Source organism: Cnephaeus nilssonii (genome assembly GCF_951640355.1).
Source record: "Cnephaeus nilssonii genome assembly, chromosome: 4".
Classification (NCBI taxonomy): Eukaryota; Metazoa; Chordata; class Mammalia; order Chiroptera; family Vespertilionidae; genus Cnephaeus; species Cnephaeus nilssonii.
The window spans coordinates 80,180,996-80,203,105 of record NC_137075.1 but is presented as its reverse complement, the minus strand read 5'-3'; the positions used below and the strand labels follow the sequence as shown (position 1 = coordinate 80,203,105).

The 22,110-nt window shown below is 43.0% G+C and overlaps 1 protein-coding gene across 2 annotated transcripts in view; it reads right to left on the bottom strand.

Annotated features, from left to right (window-relative positions):
* FNTB (farnesyltransferase, CAAX box, subunit beta) overlaps positions 1-10,042 on the bottom strand; it is a 58,999-nt gene extending 48,957 nt beyond the window's left edge. For both annotated transcript variants that reach the window (XR_013813352.1, XM_079767557.1), the window contains exon 1: positions 9,805-10,042. Coding sequence is in view for 1 of the 2 variants with exons in the window: in XM_079767557.1 (XP_079623683.1) it covers positions 9,805-9,948 (144 nt within the window). In the remaining variant the exon portion in view is untranslated. The remainder of the gene's footprint in view (positions 1-9,804) is intronic.
* Positions 10,043-22,110: the final 12,068 nt, after the last annotated feature.

The following is a 22,110-nucleotide window of genomic DNA, read 5'->3' as shown; positions in this document are numbered from 1 at the left end:
TGCCTGGCTCCCGAGTATGTTTTGTGTTCTACCAGGACCCCTACTTGGGGGACTCGCCTTATTTCTAACACTGGGAGGCAGAATCTCAACAGACTGGGATAATGCTCCAGAGAATGGCGGTTTTTTGCCTATTTTATACATTACAATCAAAGGAGGAGATGTAGATGAGTTACAGGAAATGCACTGGTGAAAGATTAGAGAGGCGGGAGAAAGCAAAGTGGTGAGGTGGGGGGCGGGGGGGGGGAGGGAGCCTCTGGGATTGGATAAAAAGTAAAATGATAGACTCATACTTCTTTCACTTAGGTGGGACAGGATAGTTAATGGTCAACAATTAACACGATAACAATAACAATGAAGGAATTTGTGGTATCTGTCCTGGCACGTTGTGCCCTGAGGGATCCGGAAAAAAGGGAAGTTACAAGTTACCCTGACATTTCAAGGCTATGTTATCTTAGATGCAAAAAGACAATAGGCTCAGTTAGGGTAAAGATTGACCTTGTCAGGGAAGATACCTGCCTAGGACGTGACGACCCAACCATAACTGCTTTTAGTTAAAGTTTTAATTTCAGACCATCCTTGTGGTTACTTTAAGTCTTAGAGTTTGCAAGACTGCCACACAGGCCTTCCCTGAGCTTCTGAGGTTAGCATGTGGCCCCTTTCATCCACTTCACACCCACCGGCAGAATGACTAAAACTGAAAAACATGGACTATTAAGTAAGTGTTGTTGGTTGAAAAATTACCTTCCTGCCCTGACCGGTTTGGCTCAGTGGATAGAGCGTCGGCCTGCAGACTGAAGGGTCCGAGGTTCGATTCCGGTCAAGGGCATGTACCTTGGTTGCAGGCACATCCCCAGTAGGGGGTGTGCAGGAGGCAGCTGATTGATGTTTTTCTCTCATCGATGTTTCTAACTCTCTATCCCTCTACCTTCCTCTCTGTAAAAAAATCAATAAAATATATTATAAAAAAAAAGAAAGAAAAGAAAAATTACCTTCCTACTTCATACCCTAAAAAAGTAAATTCCAGGATGATTAAACCTGAACATGAAAAGTTGAGTCAGATCACTAAAAAAGCATAGGAGAGTATCTTTATATTCTTGAGATAGAAAAAGATTTCTTCAAAAAGCCCAAGCTATAAGGAAAAAGACAAATAAGAACATAAACATAAGCAAGCTTAAAGACAAACAAGAGCCCAGGAGACAATATTTGGAACATTGCTAAAGCCACTTTGGATGGCAATATGGTAGCAGGCAATAACGCTGGGAGGGCACAGACCCTGCAACACAGCCATTCTACTCTCAGGTAGAGATATACCTGGAGAAACACTTGCACAAGAAGGTATATATATAAAGATGCTCACTGCAATCCTGTAAATACCTGTAAAACTTAGATCTATGGTATACTACATATACTATTGAAGCAGAGCAGAAAATGCCACCCCAAAATGTGTCACTTCTGTTAGGGACAGAAATAGAATATTGAGGACTAGCTATAATTATAATAATAGTAAATATTAATCATGCTCTGTTAACCGTGATGATCCTTTCTGATTAGAGAAAGCACATTCTAACCTGGCTGAGGGTCGTATGCCCTGGGACATGGGCACTAACATCGGAATGCGGTCCATCCTCCTTTTCTGAGAACTGCACTAGATTAACAACCTTGTTGCTGGAACAATCTGGTCCCAGAAGGGCCCGGAGGCACCCGCCCTCACAGCCAGCATTGCCTGTAACCTGTAACCATTATACCGTGCCTACTCTCCCATGCCTGTAACTCCTGCTTTCCCATGTGATCTTTGTCCTTCTACCCAATATAAGCAGCTGACTTATGGAGAGGGGTAGAGCAGATTTTTGTGATGACCTGCTGCTCTCCATACTGCCAGCAGGATTGGGATAAATGCTCATATATGATTCAACCCTCTCTCTGCTGAATTGGCTCAAGTAGTGACAGGCAGTCCGGACCTATTGATTGTCCGGTTTCAGAAAGTTTTAAAAAATTATTCTTCCCCAACTATATACTTTTCCCAACACCATATAGCAATGTAAAAAAAAAAATTCTGTATTTCAGTAGAAAACTATGCATTGTCTACAGTACACCCTTCTGGGCTGTCTGCTTCTAGCCCTATTCATTGTCTCTGAACTATTTAGACTTCTATGTAAATTTAGGAGATTGATTACAAGAAAACTCTATCTGGTCCCTTAAGTTTTGATTTGATTGACTTTCCTCCCAAAAGCCACTGTGGAGAAAACAGTTTTGTACCATTTGCAAGTCAGTTTCTTTAGTCCACATAAATTGCCTGTTGTCTTTTTCTTTGAACTGGTCATAACATCTGCGTGGTTCCCTCATATATGAGTAAAATAAAAAATTTAAGACATTCATTTTTATCTGTAGAAGTTATGATTTTATCTTCTCCTTAAAGTTATCTTTATCAGTACATGAATAGGATGAACTAGATGTACAAACATCAATTTGGATAAAGATGAAAAACATTAAATAGAAAAAGGTAAAATGACAGTGTGACAGTTTAAGCAAATTTCTAAAAACAGCCCATAAATACAGAGCTTACGGATGCATATAAGGATTTAAAATGAAGAAGTAGAAGTATATGCATGCAATTCAGGATAGATATTGCTTCTACAGAGGGTGAGGGGCAAACTGAACTGGGAGGGAGTTAAAGGAGACTAGCTATATTTGTGATTGTTTTTCCTTCAAACAAATAACAAGAAGCAAGCAAACAAACAAACAAAAACACCCTAACAACTGCTAATTTTAAGTTATAGGTATTTGTATTTTTTGTTAACTATAAATTTCTTTTTAAAAGAAGATTAAACAGACTGCAGAACCTCACAGGGAAGGCAAGGGAGGATGGATGGGTGGGAAGTGATCAACCAAAAAACTAGTATATATACATATACATATACATATACATATACATATACATATACATATACATATACATGTATATGTATAACCCATGGACACAGACAATAGGGTGGTGGAGGCCTAGGGCAGGGGGTGGGGGCAGGCTAGAAGGGATCAATGGGGGAAGAAAGGGGACATATGTAATATTTTCAACAATAAAGAGTTAAAAATTAAAAAAAAAAAATCAGAAAGTGCTTTGCTTTGTGATGCCTTATCACCCAATCTTCCCCACATCCTACATAGATCGGCAGGCCACAACACACAAAGAAACTGTGTTCTGAAAGTTCATTGGTAAGTCAGTTATTTAGACCTTGTTTTCCCATCAAAACAACGTTATAGCTAACAGGTTCCCAGGCCAGCCCTCCTAAACCTGTTTAATGTATAACATAACAGTGAATACTAATAGTACACCTCCCATTTTCTCCGGTTATGGGGCAACAGGTCACTTAGCACATGGCAAAGAGAGAACACAATGGTTCAGAGTGCCAGTCTACCCGCTTGTTGGAAGTTTACCCTGCTTTTAACAGGACACAGGCTAGGCTCCCTCTCCCTCTCCGTACCAGGAAGTAGAGAATAAATCAATGGAGAAGACTCGACTTAAATCTGCATAACAAACCTCACTAAAATCTTGTTCACCAGACTTTTCCTGTTCCCTTCTCATAACTTATCACCCCTACCTAGAAGCCCCAAGCCCTTTTCCTTTGTTTCACCCTAAAACAGTATAAAATCCCAAGTTCTAACCACACCTTTGGGTTGCTCATGGATGGGTGCTGACATGTGTTCTTAGGTAATACATATGTTAAATTTCTGTTTTTTTCTGGTTAAACTTCTTTGGCTAGTCTAATTTACAGGGCCCCAGCTGGAGAACCTGAAATTGGTAGAAGAAAATATTTTTTTCCTGGTCTACTATCCTATATAATAAAAGGCTAATATGCAAATTGACCGAACAGCAGAATGACCGGTCACCCTGAAGTGCACTGACCACCAGAGGCAGACGCTCGATGCAGCAGCAACGCTAAGGATGTCCAACTGCCAGCTTAGGCCCACTCCCCACTGGCAGTCGGACATCCCCCGAGGGCTCCCAGACTGCGAGAGGGTGCAGGCTGGACTGAGGGACCCCACCCCCTGAGTGCACGAATCTCGTGCACTGGGCCTCTAGTATATTTATATCTATATGTGCACATATATACTAGTATTTAAGATATATAATATAAACTAATACATTACATATCAGTATGTGTGCATATCATCTATACACATGATAGAAACTAATGTTTATTAGTTTGTGTTTTTCAATGATGGACCGTCTTGTTTAAAGGATACATCATGGAACTTTCTAGAAATCCAATCAATAGAACCACAGAATAATTTCCATTCATAGGTGAGTCACAAAAACCAACTAATGCATTTGGTACCTTTCTCTGTCACAGATTCTACCTGAAGCAATCTCATGATGCACCAACTTCCACATCATGGACCATCACTTCCCTATATCTCCCCCTCTCTCCCAGAGGAGGGCCCTTCCAGAAAGCAGATTTACTGCCTGAGACTCATGCTAATTCTGAAGATTCGGTAAAAGAATCATTAATAGGTGAAATATAAGGCAAGGATTCTTCCCTAAAAAAAATTTATCTCACCAGAGTCAGGGGGCGGGGGGAGAATGGGGGGTTTGATTGGAGGTGGGAAAAGGTGGGGGAGGATGGGAGATATCTGTAATAATGTCAACAATAAATTTTTTAAAAAGAAAAAAAATACCTCTCAGAAAAAACAAGTTACTTTATAAGCAATCCTTACAAAGGAACTCTTGCTGTGGTGAGTTCTTTCAATTCTTTATCTTAAATACAAAGTACCAGTTGGGGTTGACACATCAGCCAAAAATAAGGTCTGGTTTTGACTACTTGTAGAGCTAAACTGATGATATCAGCAAAAGAAGGCAAATTAAACACAGATTTAGTAGTTATTCCTGGGCTATGAACTCACACTTCCACATGTAAGTTGCCATTGTAAGATTTTCAAGGTTACTTTAAAAAGTAACAGCATGGCTAAGTCATGGCGACCACAGGTGTACACAGACTGGACACATTGTAAGAAAATGCTAATTGTAACTTGTAGTAAAATAGTCAATGACAGTATCTTACCCATACTCACAAGGGATGAATCTCAAAAAACTGAAAGTGTGGTCTGGACAAGCATATTAGCTGATCCAAAATGTGGCTCCAGTAATGATAAAAATACTAAGGTCAAATATGGATGTGAGGAGTTTGAAGAAAAATATCTTATGAATAAGAGGAGGAGGAAAAAACATATTTCTAAATTAGTGTGATTTTATAGAGCATATGTGATTATAGATATATGTACCTAAATTTGAAATGTAAATTTTGCTCCACCCCCCCCCCCCAAAAAAAAGGAAATTTTACTTTAAGTAGGCATTTTGTTTGTCTACATACCTAAAAGTACATGTTTTTTTCAACTTGGCCAAAAAACACTTTGGGGGACTTTTTAATAGGGAAAATGGGGGAAATTTTGATGTTGGAAATTGCCTTACAGTGGGCAGTATGGTATATGCTGAATTTAATAAAATTGACTCACAGAGCTAGCCTACTGACTACTTAAGAAAGCAGAGCTCTCTCTTCTCTTCTGTTCGGTGCACGCAAAAACTGGGAAGTTTGATCATGTTTAGTGGTATGTCCCACCCCCAGTCAATAACCTTTTGGAGACTCTAACTTGAAACACGTCAACAGCAGGAGTTCAGGATTCATTCCTGGATCCCCACGCTCTTCCTCCAGGGATTGCCGTGGTGCAATGCCCCTCACTTCAAACCAGCTCTTCAGCCTGGCCCTCCATCTGGACCCACCCCCAGCAGCCCCCACAGCCTGACCTCATTTCCTCCCACGCCCCACTTCACCCTCCATTCATTCCTGGTGAGTCTTCCTTCACAAGGGCTCCTTCCACTGGAAGGGCTCTCCCACCCCCAACCCCATCCTTTACAACCCAACCCAGTGCCAGGAAAGGAAGGTGTCCTGATGGTCTCAGCCCACAACAGACGGGCTTCCACTCCCGGAAATCCTCATGCAACGCAGTCATAATTTAGCACTGAATTACATGCGTTCATAAGCTATTCTGTGATTGCTTCAGGCATATTTCCCCTCTCCCCCTTCTCAGAGGAAAGAATTCTGAGGGCAGGGACTAAAACTAAGAATTCTTCTCGAGTCCCCTCCGAGCTCATTGTCACGTCACTGAAGGTTGTCTAATGACACCATGCCATTTCAGGTGGAGGATGCTTTTGTCCCTGTTCAAGGGCAAACTACCAGAAAAAAACACACAGGAGTAGTACGTTCCGCACACGACTGCTTCTGGCAAGCCTGCTACCGCTGAGACTGTACCAGTTTAACCTGCTGACCCGAATCGCAGAGTGTTTGCAACGGGGTGACTGCAGGCGGCACAAAAAGGAAGGCAACCACTAACAGCACAACCCCGTCTTCTTTCTGGAGTTATACAAGGTGCTCCAGGCATCAGATCCATCAGTAAAACACTTGTCAAGGCGGAGACCTTCAAACATTACCCAGGACCTGACCTAAGACACGCTAATACCACTGTTCCACTACCACCGCCCTGAGTGAAGCAGCCATCATCTGTCACCCGCAGTATCGCAATAGCCTCCTAACTGGTTTCCCGGCACCCTCTCCGCCTCACAATCTATTTCTCAACAGTGGCCTAAATGAGCCTGGTGAAATGCTCGTCAGCGTGTGTCCAAACCCTCCCATCGTGGATCAGTCTGGTAGGAAACAGATGGCCCATTCAAAGTGGGTGCTTGGAGGAGAGTTTATAAAGGAAGGCGTTACAAAGGCATGGGCAGGTGTAGGGAAACCACAGAGGAGGGGGCAGTGCTTGGGGGCTGGCGACACAGGGGTGCTTGATCCCCTCCTAGGCCAGGTGTGAAGAGAAGGAGATGGACACAGAGAGCTCCGTGGAGAAGGCACCTGATGGGAGATGTGACCTTAAGTCTAGAGATACAGCTCATGCAGTCCTGTAGGAAGGGAATGAATATGCTGATCTCATTCTTCTCTCTCTCTGTCATCCCCTATCCTTGCTCCCCATTGCCCAATACAACCAGAAGCCATAAAGCAAGGGAGCCTGCCAGTGCAGGCCCACCTCCTGGGCACATCTACAGAGCAGGGGGGAAGGGTAGAGTGAATCTGGGGAAGTAAACAGAAGCTAATTCCCAGATATCCCCCGTAGCTTGTGCCCTCACTTACTTCAGGTTTCAGCCAAAATGTCACATCATCAGAGGCTTTCTCTTGTCATCTTATATAAAACCACCCCTGCTTCCACCCCATCCATTCCCGGCACACTCTACCTCCCTTATCCTGCTTTATTTTCCTCCACAGCATTTCTCTCTAACATATCTAATAAATGATAGATGGTAGGTAGGTAGGTAGGTAGTTTTCCCTTTTTTAACTGATTGCCTCCTGGCCTAGAACAAAAGTTTCATAACGCCATCAACTTGGCCCCTTTTGTTCACTGCCTTATGTCCAGTGCCTAGCACAGTGCCTGACACACAGAAGGCACTCAAGTATTTGTTGACTAAATTAAAATGAATAAATAAAACAGAAGGAATCATAACTAAGGGCTCTTTCCATGACTTATAGGTTCAACTCCTGTTATCAAATTGTCGTTTAACAAATAAAGTCTCCTGATAATCAGACAGAAAGCAGGTGACAAGCATTTGGTGTTTTTTTTTTTTTTTTTTGGTGTTTTTTTAAGCATTTATTTTTATTGGAAATGGCGCAAAATTGAGTAAATCCCTGTGAATAAATGGTTCCATCAGAACCAAAAGAATAGCGGTAGTATATTCTGTAAACAACTCCTCCTAGCAAGGTTGGTATTTATTAATATATCATTATTAATCTACCAACCTAGTATTCCTCTAAGCCTCAGTTTTCTCATCTGTAAAATGTGTAAGGACTGAATGATACAATGTGTGGAGAGCCTTAAGCACAGTGCTGGGATGCAATGAATGGACATTATGATGATGATGATGAAAACATTGAGGCAGCCATGAAAATGAGATACTATATTATCTTCCCACTATCTAGAACTGTTTATCTTAGACTTTTAAAATGTGAACTGGAAAATGACATAGAAAGGAAACAAAATATTCCTTTTCCATCTACCTCACAGTTGGGCTTACACTGGAAAGACACCCTGAAGTACCTATGTTCTGTATCAGAACCCGGTTTCCACTCCTGGCCCAGGCCTTGGCCCGCCCTTTTGCAGACCAGAACCTTGTTGTATCTATTTTTGCATCACTCATTTATGCTTAGGTAGTTAGAATATAGGCACTGGTGTTTTCCTTAGGCACTAAGCAGGGGCACTCTACTGAAGGGAAAAAAAAAAAGTATAGAAAAAGAAAAAGAGCAGATGAGTAAGGCTCCTGATAATGTTCCTTTTTTGACTTACCTCTCTAACCATGGAAGTCTCTGTTCTGGCCACTAAATATACAGACCAATTTCTATCCCCTTTTCTCTATTAGCATTCTACCCCTGTGTCAATTCAGTTAACTACATAAAAGGTGACCTAAAAGTCTTAGGTCAAATACAAAGAAAAAGCCTTGATCTAAACTCAGAAATTCATCACTTATAAACACTGCAAAGACGCTATAGGTTTTTCATTGATGAGAGAGTTCTTCGCCATCTTTTGCAAAAGAGTTCTGAAAAGGACACACTGGTGAACCTAGAGTCAAAAGATAAGGGTTTCCTTTTCTACCCTAAAATCCATGAAGCATAAATCTCCAGTTATAATATTCTCTCTGCTACTATGTGTATAATAATTGTGTAGTCAAGCCTTTGTTTTTGTTATTAACTTATAATTGTATTTATAGCTAAAATATACAATCTGAAACTATCACTACTAATTTTGCCTTAATGGGGGCTTCCAACTTCAGATATGAAAGTCAAAGCAGGTCCCTCCAAGGTTAAGCCTGGAGACTGCGCTTTCTATGAGACCTATTTTAGTAAGCAGCCTGATGCTTATTTGTAAGTGCTGCAAAGAATCATCCTGACCACTTCTCCTAGTGACAGATGGGTAAACATTTTCACAATTACTTGGGAACAGTTGGGGAAAGAAAAGAAAAACAAAACTACAGTTCACTACTCGTTCCTAAAACACTTCTCAAAGCGATAGGTCCCATCCTACTTCGAGGGCTCAGTGAATGGCGAGTAGTTAAAATGTATACCTTTATTGTAAACACTTTCCAAACTATATTGTTTTCCTGTCTGTCTTCCCCAAGCAGGCGGTGACATGCTCATGGTCGGGCGCTGTTTTATTTCTTTGTATTTCCAGCGTTTAACATTGTGTCCAACACACTGCTGGTGCTCAAATAATTGAATGACTACAATGCCCACCCGCGAGGCAGGCCCCAAGCCTGGCACTGGAGGCAGAAATTAAACAGATCGTGAAATGACATGACCTAAGCCTGGCCGTTTCTCTTCCACTCCATGTCCCCCAAGTACAAGTAGGGTGAGGAGGTTGCACTATCCATCCCAGAACCTCCAGAAGTCCCGGCAGCATGGAGTGGGCTGTCTGACCCACCCGGGCTGCTTCTGACCTCCAAGCACAGAACATGATTCTCTCCGCTTCCTAAGGCAGAGGGGACCCAGGGACTGTCCTTTCCTCCAAGCCCAATCCTGACAACGACCCCACCCCACAAACGCTTCACTCCCCAGACCAAGCCCTGGCGCCCGGAGCTCCCCAGAAGAGAGGCTCCGCGCTGCACTCTGGGAACTGTAGTTCCGCGATAAGTTCCGCACACGGGTGGCCCAGCGGATGGGACTCCCACTCCCAGAAGCCCCCGCGCGGGCGCCTCGCCTAGTCCTGTCATCTCACCTGTTCTATGGACGTGACTGTTTCCACAGAGTCGTCCTGCAACCGCTCCCTCACGTGCTCGGGCCTCAGACTGTACAGCGGCTCTGACCAGACAGGGGAAGAAGATGGAGGGCTGTAGTAGGTGAAGGAACTCGGAGAAGCCATGATCAGGAGAGCAGCGGGCGGTGTATAGGACTCAGCTTCGTCCAACAACAGCGCGCATTGAAACTCGAGCGGGTTAAGGCGCTACGGAGAGCGGATGGAGTCAAAAAGGTTTTGACCGCGAGTCTTTCTCCTCCTACCTACAAATCTTCAGGGAGTGAGTTACTGAGATGCTGCCGCCCCCCATTGGTCAGAGTTGCTGCTGCAAGAGGCTCAGCTTCCTGGAGCTCACGGAAGGAAGGATGTGTAACATCTGACTTTCCTTTCAGAGGAATGGTGTAAGATGCCTTGGTTCGTCGTGCAAAAAAAAATACACACTTCATTCAACATCACTTAATTGCTAATCGTAAACGGCAGTTAGTTAATAGGCTCGAATGTCCAAGAACCCAGTGATTGTAACTTTGAAAGCATTTCTGACAGCTCTCCTGAATGCCTCAATCACACTATTACTAATAGAATTGTTGTGCACCTTTGGGTATGTGACAGCCGCCCAGGAGAAGCCAAAAGCTTCTCAACAAAGGAACTGCCACCTCAGTACTCGGTGATGAAGGGAAGGGGCATTGAAAAGTTCTCCTATTCCCTAGGGGGTTGCAGTGCAGAAAGAACTAAAATGCAGTTGAAGGCACAAGTGAAACAACCAAGGCAATATTCGTTCAATTATTTATCATGTGTGTGTTTTTAAGAATAATATATTGATTTTTAGAGAGAGAGGAAGGAAGAGGGAGAGAAACATCAGTGTGACAGTACATCTAGTGACTGCCTCTTGCATGCCACCTACTGGGGATTGAGCCAACCTCTTGGTGCATAGGACGCCCAGCCAGCTAAGCAACACTGACCAGGGCTATTTATCAGTTTTTTTTTGTAAAGCACCTACTATGTCAGGCACTGTGCTAGGCCCTAGCAATACAAAAGTGAATGAAACAAACAAGGCCCCTGCCCTTGGAAACCTTGCAGTCTAGTGGAGTAGACAGAATTAAGTGAATGAACACAGTAACTATATGAAGACTTGTGATACATGGTATTAAGGAAAACAGGGTCTCTGATAGAAATTAAAGCAGGAGGTGACTAATTAGATTGGGCCAAGTCTCTTCAAGTAAGTGACATGTAAGCTGAGATCTGGAAGGATGACAAAAAGCCATCCATGTGAACAATACGGGGAAGAGCTCAAAAGGAAGGAATGGCAAGTTTGAGAGAACATGACAGATATACATACGTATGTTTATATTAATTCTGATATTTAATCTGAAAGTATTCAGAATAAAAAAAAACCTTACTGAATGGGGTTAAGTTAAAAAACACCCTGCTGGCCGAAACCGGTTTGGCTCAGTGGATAGAGCGTCGGTCTGCGGACTGAAAGGTCCCAGGTTCAATTCCAGTCAAGGGCATGTACATTGGTTGTGGGCACATCCCCGGTAGGGGGTGTGCAGAAGGCAGCTGGTCGATGTTTCTAGCTCTCTATCCCTCTCCCTTCCTCTCTGTAAAAAATCAATAAAATATATTTAAAAAAAACACAAACAAAACACCCTGCTGAATGGGGTTAAATAATTTAACCCCATTGATATTAGGAAACTCCTGCTACTTTTGGACAAGCAATAGAAGAGAATCTTTCAGGCCCACATCAAAAGGACTACACCAAAACTATAATACCAAGAAGTTAAACTATTCAGAGCACAGAGGGTTTGTTGGGGGGGATGGGGTGTACGGGAGAAGATAAGATGATAGCAGACTTTCCACATAGACAGGGACACAAGCTCAACTTCCTGCTCAGGGCATTTTACTCTGTTCCCACTCATTTCCAAGTCACATGTCCAGGACCCAGAGAATGGCGGTGTGATATTTCACAACCAGTCATTCCCCCATTCTTAGTCTCTGGTGTCAAATAGAAAGATTCTAAGGATGAGGCCAGGATGGCCTAAAGTCCTCAGGCATATAAACACTATCACCATATCTACTGTGGTGGAGGAAGAAACTCCTGGTTTTTTTCAGCTGGTCTGATAATTAAATTGAGACAGATTAACAAGAGAAAATGACCAAGTTTGATTACATATGTACACATGGGAACCCCCACATATGTAAGAGAGTCAGAGACAATTAAAATGGGGCACGCATGGCATTTTGAACAAAGTTTGAGGTAAGGCACCTTGAGGCTTCAAAGGGTCATTGCAGGACAATAAGAAGAGCAGGTGTTCAGTAATTCATTGTTTTCCCTGCCTTATAAATAGTGTTGTTGTTTTTAAAGGTCACCTCTGATAATGTCTTATTATGAGCAAGGCCCCTAATCCAAATTCTTCTAGGAAGTTAAGGGAGTGGCGGGCAGAAGTTTCTCTTGAGCCCCAGGGTCTCAGTTGACCTTAGCTTAAGGTGACCAGATTTTAACATTGGTAAAGCGGGACACCATTGACCGGGGTAGGGGAGGGGGGGGGGTTCTTTTTTTTTTTTTTAAATATATATTTTATTGATTTTTTACAGAGAGGAAGAGAGAGGGATAGAGAGTTAGAAACATCGATGATAGAGAAACATCCATCAGCTGCCTCTTGCACACCCCCTACTGGGGATGTGCCCGCAACCAAGGTACATGCCCTTGACCGGAATCGAACCTGGGACCCTTGAGTCCGCAGGCCGACGCTCTATCCACTGACCCAAACCGGTTTCGACCCGGGGGGAGGGGGAGGGGTGTTCTTGATTAAAAATTTGGTCTATATTGTAATCGCTTTTGGTTTTTTTAATAAAAGGAAATTCACTTCTTAGATCATCGTTGAATTTGCATCCTCTTTTCTTACTCATTATGTTAAAAATCTAAAAAAAATAATTTAAAATTATATTATAAATTATTATATACATATTGCTTAAAAACACAGTAAGTAGGTACATAATTACATGAACATATTTTATTGTTAGTTTATAAATTAAATTAATTTGATTGTTAAAAGTAACTATATTTTAAAAATTATTTTAATCCTATATTTCTTTCTAAATAATAACAATACTAACTTGTATTATTTTTCCTCTGAATTTGCCGTAATGTAAGTCGTAAGTGTCACTTTCAAGGCCAGCGCTAGACTTTTTGCCGCCACTATAAAATATAAATAATACGAGTACTGTCTGCTAAATTCAAGAAAATTTATGTATTTATGAAATAAATAAATAAATAAATTACTTACCTAAATTATCTGAATAGCTGATTTGTAATGACATCACTTGTTTAACTAGCTTACTAGCACGCAGTATGATGTGTATCGTCTGAGAGACAGTTACAAAATGTTTTAGTCGTTGCCAGTCCCAAAAAAGGCCATTGTTCATTAAGTCCAAACAATGGTGGTCGAATTCTAACAACTGATCAACAATGCGAACTTTGATAAGCAGTTCTCAATAATCAGTTCTCAACAATTATTTGTTATTATTAAAGTTTAACCTTATAAAATTAACAAAAATAATATAAAACTCATATCCTGGCTAAATAGCCACATGGCCGTCGAAAACCGTATATTCCCTTCCCATTCTCCCGCCGTTCCCTAGCTTGTGGTGCATTCTTTCCAAAAATCAGGACTTTTTTAAAACGCCACGGGACGCGGGACAAATTGTTAAAAATCGGGACTGTCCCGCCAAAAGTGGGACGTCTGGTCACCTTACCTTAGCTCAAAATAACCCTCCTAAAACAGAGGCATCTCTGGGGGTGACTCCTTCTGAAACCCTATACCAGTGGTCGGCAAACTGCGGCTCGCGAGCCACATGCGGCTCTTTGGCCCCTGAGTGTGGCTCTTCCACAAAATACCACGGCCTGGGCGAATCTATTTTGAAGAAGTGGCATTAGAAGAAGTTTAAGTTTAAAAAATTTGGCTCTCTAAAGAAATTTCAATCGTTGTACTGTTGGTATTTGGCTCTGTTGACTAATGAGTTTGCCGACCACTGCCCTATACCATTTTAGTGGTATTGTTGCCAAGTTAAGTCCTGGAGGTGGCAGGATGTTACTAAATCTGAGAATAAGCGAGACTATGTGGGTTAGGATCACCGATAGACACTATACTTCCCTCTGTATTGGCAACTTACTGTCTTTCCCTTAGTTCTGTTTTAGAAAAAACTGTCTGATAAAGGTCCAGGTCTAAGGATTCAGCCTTCTTTGTAAAGAGTTGCTTTGCTGGCTAGAAATTTAAATTTATGCAAAAGTAGCTGGAAGCGTTTTGTAACACATTGTTACATCTATTACAGATGTGCCTAAAGCAGTTGCAAATTGTATTCAAGAAATAGAAATCCATTAATGAAATGCAGTGGGGTCTGAAAGATATTAATAGGGACATGGCAAGAGTCACCTGCAGAATAATGTTTGTTCATTCAGTAAATATTTATTGAGTACCTATCATGTGCTGGGCCCTGAGCTAAGTGCTGAGGAGTCCGTGGTGAACAAGCCAGACAGTCTCAGCTCTTATGAGTCTCATGATTTATCAGAAAAAAAATAGACATTAAACAATCATTACAGAACTATTTCATTGAGGGAAATAGCATGAGGGAGAAAGAAGCACAGGGTGTTGTGAGGTTGCATAACAGAGGACAGTGAAAGTAATCTGGAAGACCAGTAAAGACTGGTATGAGGAAACCAGTTAACCAACCCAGGGTGACAGGTTATCCCGATATAGGAAACCCAGTGACAACCAAAAATCAGGTGAAACAAGGCATGAAAAATATGAGGAATTTGTACTCTATGTAGCATCAAGAAGATTGTTCAACCTTGGATCAACAGTGGCCCACCAGTTGTCCTTCTTCTGGGTTTAATAAAACCATTTGTTCAAGAAGCAGAAGGGGCCCTGGCTGGGTAGTTCAGTTGGTTGGAGCATCAAACAAAACAATCAGGCATGTGTCAACCGATAGTCCACGGTTGCAGGTTTGATCCCTGGTCAGGGCACATATAAGAATCAACTGATGAATGCATAAATAAGTGGAACAACAAATCAATGTTTCTCTCTCTCATCTGTCTTTCCCTTCCTCTCTCTCTCTAAAAGATCAATAAGTAAATAAAAATATTTTTTTGCCCTAGCCAGTTTGGCTCAGTGGCTAGAGCATTGCCTGTGGACTGAAGGGTCTCAGATTTGATTCCAGTCAAGGGCACATGCCCGGGTTGCGGGCTCAGTTCCTAATGGAGAGCATGCAGGAGGCAGCCGATCACGGGTTCTCTCTCATCAATGATGTTTCTATCTCTCTTTCCCTCTCCCTTCTTCTCTGAAATCAGTAAAAATATATATTTTAAAAATTGTTTTAAAGAATTGCCCTGCTTGTGTGGCTCAGTGGTTGAGCCTCAGACCTATGAACCAGGAGGACACAGTTCCATTCCCAGTCAGGGCATGTACCTGAGTTGCAGACTCGATCCCCAGTAGGGGGCGTGCAGGAGGCAGCTGACCAATGATTCTCGCTCATCATTGATGTTTCTATCTCTCCCTCTCCCTTCCTCTTTGAAATCAATAAAAACATGTTGTTGTTGTTGTTTTTTAAAGAAGCATAATGAACAGCCATGACAGGATGGTTCAGTTGGTTGAAATGTCATCCCGTATACCAAAAGGTTGTGGGTTCCATTCCCGGTCAGGGCACATACCTAGGTTTTGAGTTTGATCCCAGGTCAGGCGGGAATGGGAGGCAAGTGATGGATGTTTCTCTGTCTCTCTGACTCTCTCTCTCACACACCATTCCTCTCTCTCTAAAGTCAATAAACATATCCTCCGATGAGGATTTTAAAAATAAAGCAGAATGAACATAAATACTGGCAGTATGGTAGCAAATGATGTACTTACATGAGAAAGTCTCAGTAATGATAATTCATAGCAACTCCAGCTTGGACTGTAGATGGTTTGGGTTTATTTTACTCAAATTCCTGATATTTTCCTAAATTAAACTGTGAGTTATAATTGTTTCTTTAAAAATAATACAAGCCCCGCTGGTGTGGCTCAGTGGTTGAGCGTTGACCTGTGAACCAGGAGGTTACGGTTTGATTCCCGGTCAGGGCACATGCCCGGGTTGCAGGCTTGATCCCCAGTGTGGGCTTGCAGGAGGCAGCGATCAAGGATTCTTTCTCATCATTGATGTTTCTATCTCTCTCCCTCTCCTTTCCTCTCTGAAATCAATAAAAAAATTTTAAAAAATTAAATAATAAAAATAATACAAAATTATACACTTCCATCAAGAGCAAAAAAAATAAAGAAAAAAATGAATGGCCTAAATGAACCACTAGAGGTCGCTTCTGACCCTAGAGTAAACCTATAAAGGAGGCTTTAAGACTGCTCTGCCATTTACTCACAGGAGCTCATAATGTCAGCATGAATTGTTTCTTTTAATATCTTCTGAAATGATGCAATGCATATCTTAGAAAGTTTGAAAAAATGGGAACACATCATCTATTTTCCCACTAGATAATTAATTTTCTCCCACACAATTACTCTTCCACCAGCATCTGCAGCCGCCCACTCTGCTGTCCTGGATACAATGACTTTCCTGCTCTTACCTAGAGCCAGCCCCTTCTCCTCTCCTCATGTCCCACCACAAGACTTTATTCTAGCAATCTTCCCTTGCCTTCCCTAAAACATCAAATTGACCCTATACTTGATCACTGCCATCACCCTCAAACAGGCTACTTCTCCATTCTTGGGGTGGAGGAAGGGGGGGCATTTTTAACCCTCTTGACTCCTCCTCCAACTACCTCCCCATTACTCATCTCATTTCCTCCCTACCAGAGTCTCCAATTCCTTTCCTCCAACTGTTTTGTGTTTTTTGTTTGTTTGTTTGTTCAGTTTTGGTGGTGTTTTTTTTTTATTGATTTCAGAGAGAAAGGGAAAGGGAGAGAGAAACATCATTGATAAGAGAAAATCATTGATCAGCTGCCTCCTGCACACCCACTACTGGGGATCGAGCCCACAACCCGGGCATGTGCCCCGACCAGAATTGAACTGGGGACCCTTCAGTCCGCAGGCCAACGCTCTATCCACTGAGTCAAACCAGCTAGGGCCCAACTGTTTCTTGAACCCATTCCAACCTGGCTTCCCTGTAAGTTCTTGTCAAGTCCCTGTTGAACTCTGTATTGAGAAATCCAAGGGCCATTTCTCAGTCCTCCTCTTATCTTCCTACTTGACTTCCTGGCAACATTTTACCTGGCTGATCATGCCATTCTCCTTGAAATACCTTCTTGGAGTGTCTAGCACTGGCCTTTGCTATTTCTTCATCTCCCCGACACCTTGACTTTGGAGCAGCCCAGGGCTCTCTGTCTACAGTCATTCACCTGTGAGCCCAGGCAGTCTCAATATTGTAGATACCACCAGGAGGTTGAAAACTCCCTCATTTATTTCTCCAACCTGGATCTTTCTCCGAAAGTCCAGAGCTCGTATCTAATAGCCTACTTGCATTTCCACTTGGATGTCTAATAGGCATCTCAAACTTAGTATGACCACAACAGAGCTGCTGGTTTCCAGTCTCAGTAAGAGTAACTTCATCCTTCCACTTACTCCAAATACCTTGGAGCCATCTTTGATGCCTCTCTTTCTCTCACTCCCCATACATCTTGTGGAAAATATATGGAGAATCTGACCACTGCTTACCGACCCCACTGCTAGTGTCTGGCCCAAGTCACCATCATCTGTTACTTCGATTCTTACATTCATCTCTCAACTGTTCTCCCTGTTTCCACTCTTGTTGCCGATTAGCCTAACACAAACTCAAAAACAAAGACCAGCTGCCTCCTACACACCCCCAACTGGGGATGTGCCTGCAACCAAGGTACATGCCCCTGACCAGAATCGAACCTGGGACCCTTAAGTCCACAGGCCAATGCTCTATCCACTGAACCAAACCGGTTAGGACAGGATTTTTCTTTAGAAATACTTTCAGTAGGATGAATTTTCTCTGGTAATAATTTTTTAAATGATCAAATTAAAATTTGGAAATTGTGAAATTATTTTTTTTCATTCTTATTTCCTATAGCACATAAAGAGAAACACAAAAGGTTTCAAATCACTCAAAGAAGAATTGCTTTCTGGGGAGCATCTGAGGTCCTGCTCCCTGGCATATGTCGACAGTATTGGCTCAAATAAACTTATAAAAATTCTCCAAAAAAAAATGGCTTTCTAAATGCAATGATTTTATGGTACAAAGAACAACTGTGTCATAAAACTATCAATTATCTATCAGTTACACATAATGCATTGTTTTACTGTCATGTATTGATATGAAATTAATCACATTAATTTTATTAATCATTACATATGCGATATTACTGAAAACCTGTACAAAAGTATTGACTCTTAGTCCTGTTTGGGGTTTATCATGGTGAAAACTATTTTACCAGCAGGTACAAAATTGAAACCAATTAAAGAGCATTGTTCACACTGAGAAATCTGAGAAATAATTTTTTAAACTGTCCAGAGGCAATGCCAGAGTGTACCCTCCAGAGCATACTGGTGACTCTCAACCCAGGCTGTGCCTTTACTAATAAAAACACAGCTTTTCCCAAGCACGAACCCAGGCCTACTGAATAGAATCTCTGGGGCTGGGGCTGGGGCCCAGGCATATGCAATTTTCACCACTCCACCAGTGATGCTTACACACAGGTAGGGTTGACAGCCACCACACACCTATTTATGTGACAGAAAATGCTGGCTGCCCAGCAGTCCCCCTTGCATTTAGGCAGGGCCTTGCAACTGAGTTCTGGCCAATGGAACATGGGCAAAAGGGATGTACCGTACATCCAGGCGTGGCTCCTCTCTTCCCCTCTCTGCCAGCAAAAGGTCAATGCCTAGGGCAGCCCTTCATATGAAAACGTTAAAAATCTCAACAAAGGAGTCTGCAGGGTTTTATTCACTGGACATATGATTTAATCCCTTTATAGATACAAATGATTTTCTGGACAAATATTGTGACTTCTTTCAAATGTATATTATTGCCACTCCTTTCTAAAGTTTGCTAACTTGTGACTACAGGGTCAACTCTCCCCTCCACTTGTCGTGTGTCCCCAAGTTCCAGCTTCCATACAGAGCCCCTCCTCCCTGATATCTGCAAGCCAATCTTAGAGGGCGTCTTAGGGATAGACTTAGGTAAAAGAGAAAGCCTGTAATCTTGATATGTGAGGGACCTGGGGTGTGGTGTTTCCCAATTGTTGGTTGGTGGGCATTCTCCTCCCTCATTCTTGCCTGTCAGATCTTAGGAAGAGCAGTGACTTGCTTTTAAGTTGAGTCCTACCCTGTGAATCTTGTTGAAGAATCTCTGCCATCCTGGGTGCCTAAATGATTTTATGGAACGAAGCTCCCACCTCCTTGCTACCCACTAGACCTTACATGAGAAGGAAATAGAGTATGAATTCCTGAGATTTAGGGGTTTATCTGTTACTGTAACTAGCATTACCTTAACTAATACATACAATGACTCATTGTGCAAAGATTCCTAACTGCAGGTTATGTTTTGTCCCCCAAAACATAACTTTTTGTTTGTTGGTTTGTTAATCCTCACCCGAGGATATTTTTTCCATTGATTTTTAGAGAGAGTGGAAGAGATGGGGAGAGACACACAGAGAAAAACTTCGGTTGTGAAAGAGACACATCGATTGGTTGCCTCCCACAGGTACCCTGACCAGGGCCAGGCCTCGAGCCTGCAACCTAGATACGTACCCTTGACCGGAATCAAACCCAGGACCCTTTTGTCTGCAGGCCAACTCTACCCACTGAGCAAAACCGGGTGGGGTACCCAAAACATCACTTTGACAATAAAAGTTTCATACAACATATATTGCTTGGCCGGAGGTTACTAGTCATGTTTCTCAACTCTAGTCTCAGAAAGAAAAGAACTTTTCTTCTGAGGCTTTTCCATCACAAAGTCCGCCACATCGACAGTCTAGACCACCTGTCAGGAAGCCATGAGAAAGACACAACTTTCACTTCCTGTTCTGAGAGAATGAAATCATTCTAAAAAACTATCTGTGCACAGGAAATATCTGATGAGGCTCTTGGATTTGTTCCTTATCACAGGCTGAATTGTGTCCCCCACCCCAAATTCATATATTCAAGTCCGTCCTAACCCCTCATCCCTCAGAATGGGACTGAATGTATTTGGGGAGATAGGGCCTTGAAGGAGGTAATGGAGGAAAAGCGAGATCATATGGGTGGGCCCTAATCCAGTGTGACTGGTGTCCTTCTCAGAAGAGGAGATAAGGACACAGACAGGCACATAACATTTGAATGTGAAGAAAATGCGAACATGAAGATGGCCAGGTACCAGGCAAGAGAACGCAGAAAAAGCCAACCCTGCCAACACCTTGATTGTGGACTTTCAGCCTCCAGAAGCGTGAGAAAATAAATCTCTACTGATAAGTCACCCAGTCTATGGTACTTGGTTATGGCAGCCCGAGCAAACTAATACAGTCATGACGGTGGGGTCCGGGCCACCACGGACAACCTGAAATGGTGCCGTGCGTCATTTTGGGTTAACACGAACTACCATCGGCATCGTCTCCTTTGGTCCCCAATCCCAATTTACACAAGTCTCCGACAACTTGCCCTCTGCCCTCTTTCCTTGTCATTTCAGAGTCTCTTTCCCCCTTTCTCTATAGACCAGAGAGAGAAAAGAAAAAGGATGTGAATGGAGGACAGTACTGAGAAGATGGTGCAGGGGGTCTGCCTGTTTCTTCTAATCCCAAGATAAGGTGGAAACCCTCTGCGAGGTGAGGACATCGCTTACCGCCCCCCAGAGTAGGAAACATGGGAATGAGTCTAGAAGGGGCACAGGGTTTTGCTAATGAGGAGTCCCAGGGTCTGACTATGCTGAGTCTCGGCAGTGAGCTGCCTACCGGTTCATCTCTCCAGTCATTCAGCTGTTGCTATGGTAGATCCCACAGTGGTGCTCTTGCTGGGAGCATGCTCAGTGTGGCTGGGCTGGCGGCGGCAGGGAGCAGGGGCAGGCACTTGTCTCCCTGGTGAAAGAATCAGAATAATGTAATTGGGAGACTGATTCTCGGAGGCTTCTTGTGGAGAGACATCCAGCAACCATTCCTCAGATGTCTCCCAGTTCTACTAAAATCTGCCCCGGTCCAAGCTGACCTCAACTGGGGAGGATGCCCAAATGTCCCCCTGAGTGACTGAGGTAAGGGGGTGGTGCAGTTGGGTATTTCATTTACAAAGACCCTGGCGAAAACTAACTTTGTTGTCTCCAGTAAGCGTCTGTGGTTCTTTTGTTAACACTGTCTTACAATCTCGGTTCCAACATCTCACAGCGTGTGTACATATGTACACACGTGCGCACACACGAGAAAGAGAAAGAGGAAAATCCCCGTATGATGGCTCTTTAGAACCATCTTTCAAGTAGCTGAGCCAGGATGAAAATGGAAAACCTAGAAGCTTAGACTTCTAGACTGTTCCTTTACCTATGTTCTAGATCACCGGTTTATTGTAAAAGGATACAGCTCAGGAACAGCCGGACAGAAGAAAGGCATTGGGGCAAGGTGTGGGGAAAGGATGTTCCCTTCCCCTACCCCCTCACCCCCCACCGCCCACCACTCCCTTCTTAAGCAATGTAAGCTACTGAATTTGAGATGAGCCCAGCATGATGAAATATCCTCCTTTTTTCCCTTTTTTTTTTTTAATGAGTCTGGGCATTGGTTTCCCTGGATTTGTTCAGGAAACCTCACTTCCTTTCCTGTCTTGCCTAGGGAAAGCCATTTCCTTCAAAGTGACGTTTCTTTCTTAGACTAAGAACTCACCTCCGCGGGCAACTTCTTTCCTGTTTCCCCAGGCAGAGGCAAGCAGAGAGCCACTAATGGTCCCAGTACGAGGCCTGTGAGAGCATTGACCGTGACAGGGCGGATCAATGGGAAGGTCTCTGCGGGCCCAGGCGGGGTCAGGCTGAGTTGAACCTGCCCTCAGCACTGTGTCTGGGCCTGTGAGGAAAATCACAGCAGGACAGGCCTGAGTCTGGGAAACGTCCCTGGCCAGCTGGGGGCTATATTTACCACCCGCATATGCACAGGGAAAACATCACAGGGTGTGCTTTCCTCTTGGCATTTCTTGCGTACTGTGTCAAGTACTCTGCTAAGTCCTTTCCACAAATTATTTTATTTTATCTTTCCAACCATCCTGTGACGCTATCCTATTTTACAGATGAGGAAACTGAGGCACAAGCATTCAGTAACATGCGCAAGGTTGCATAACT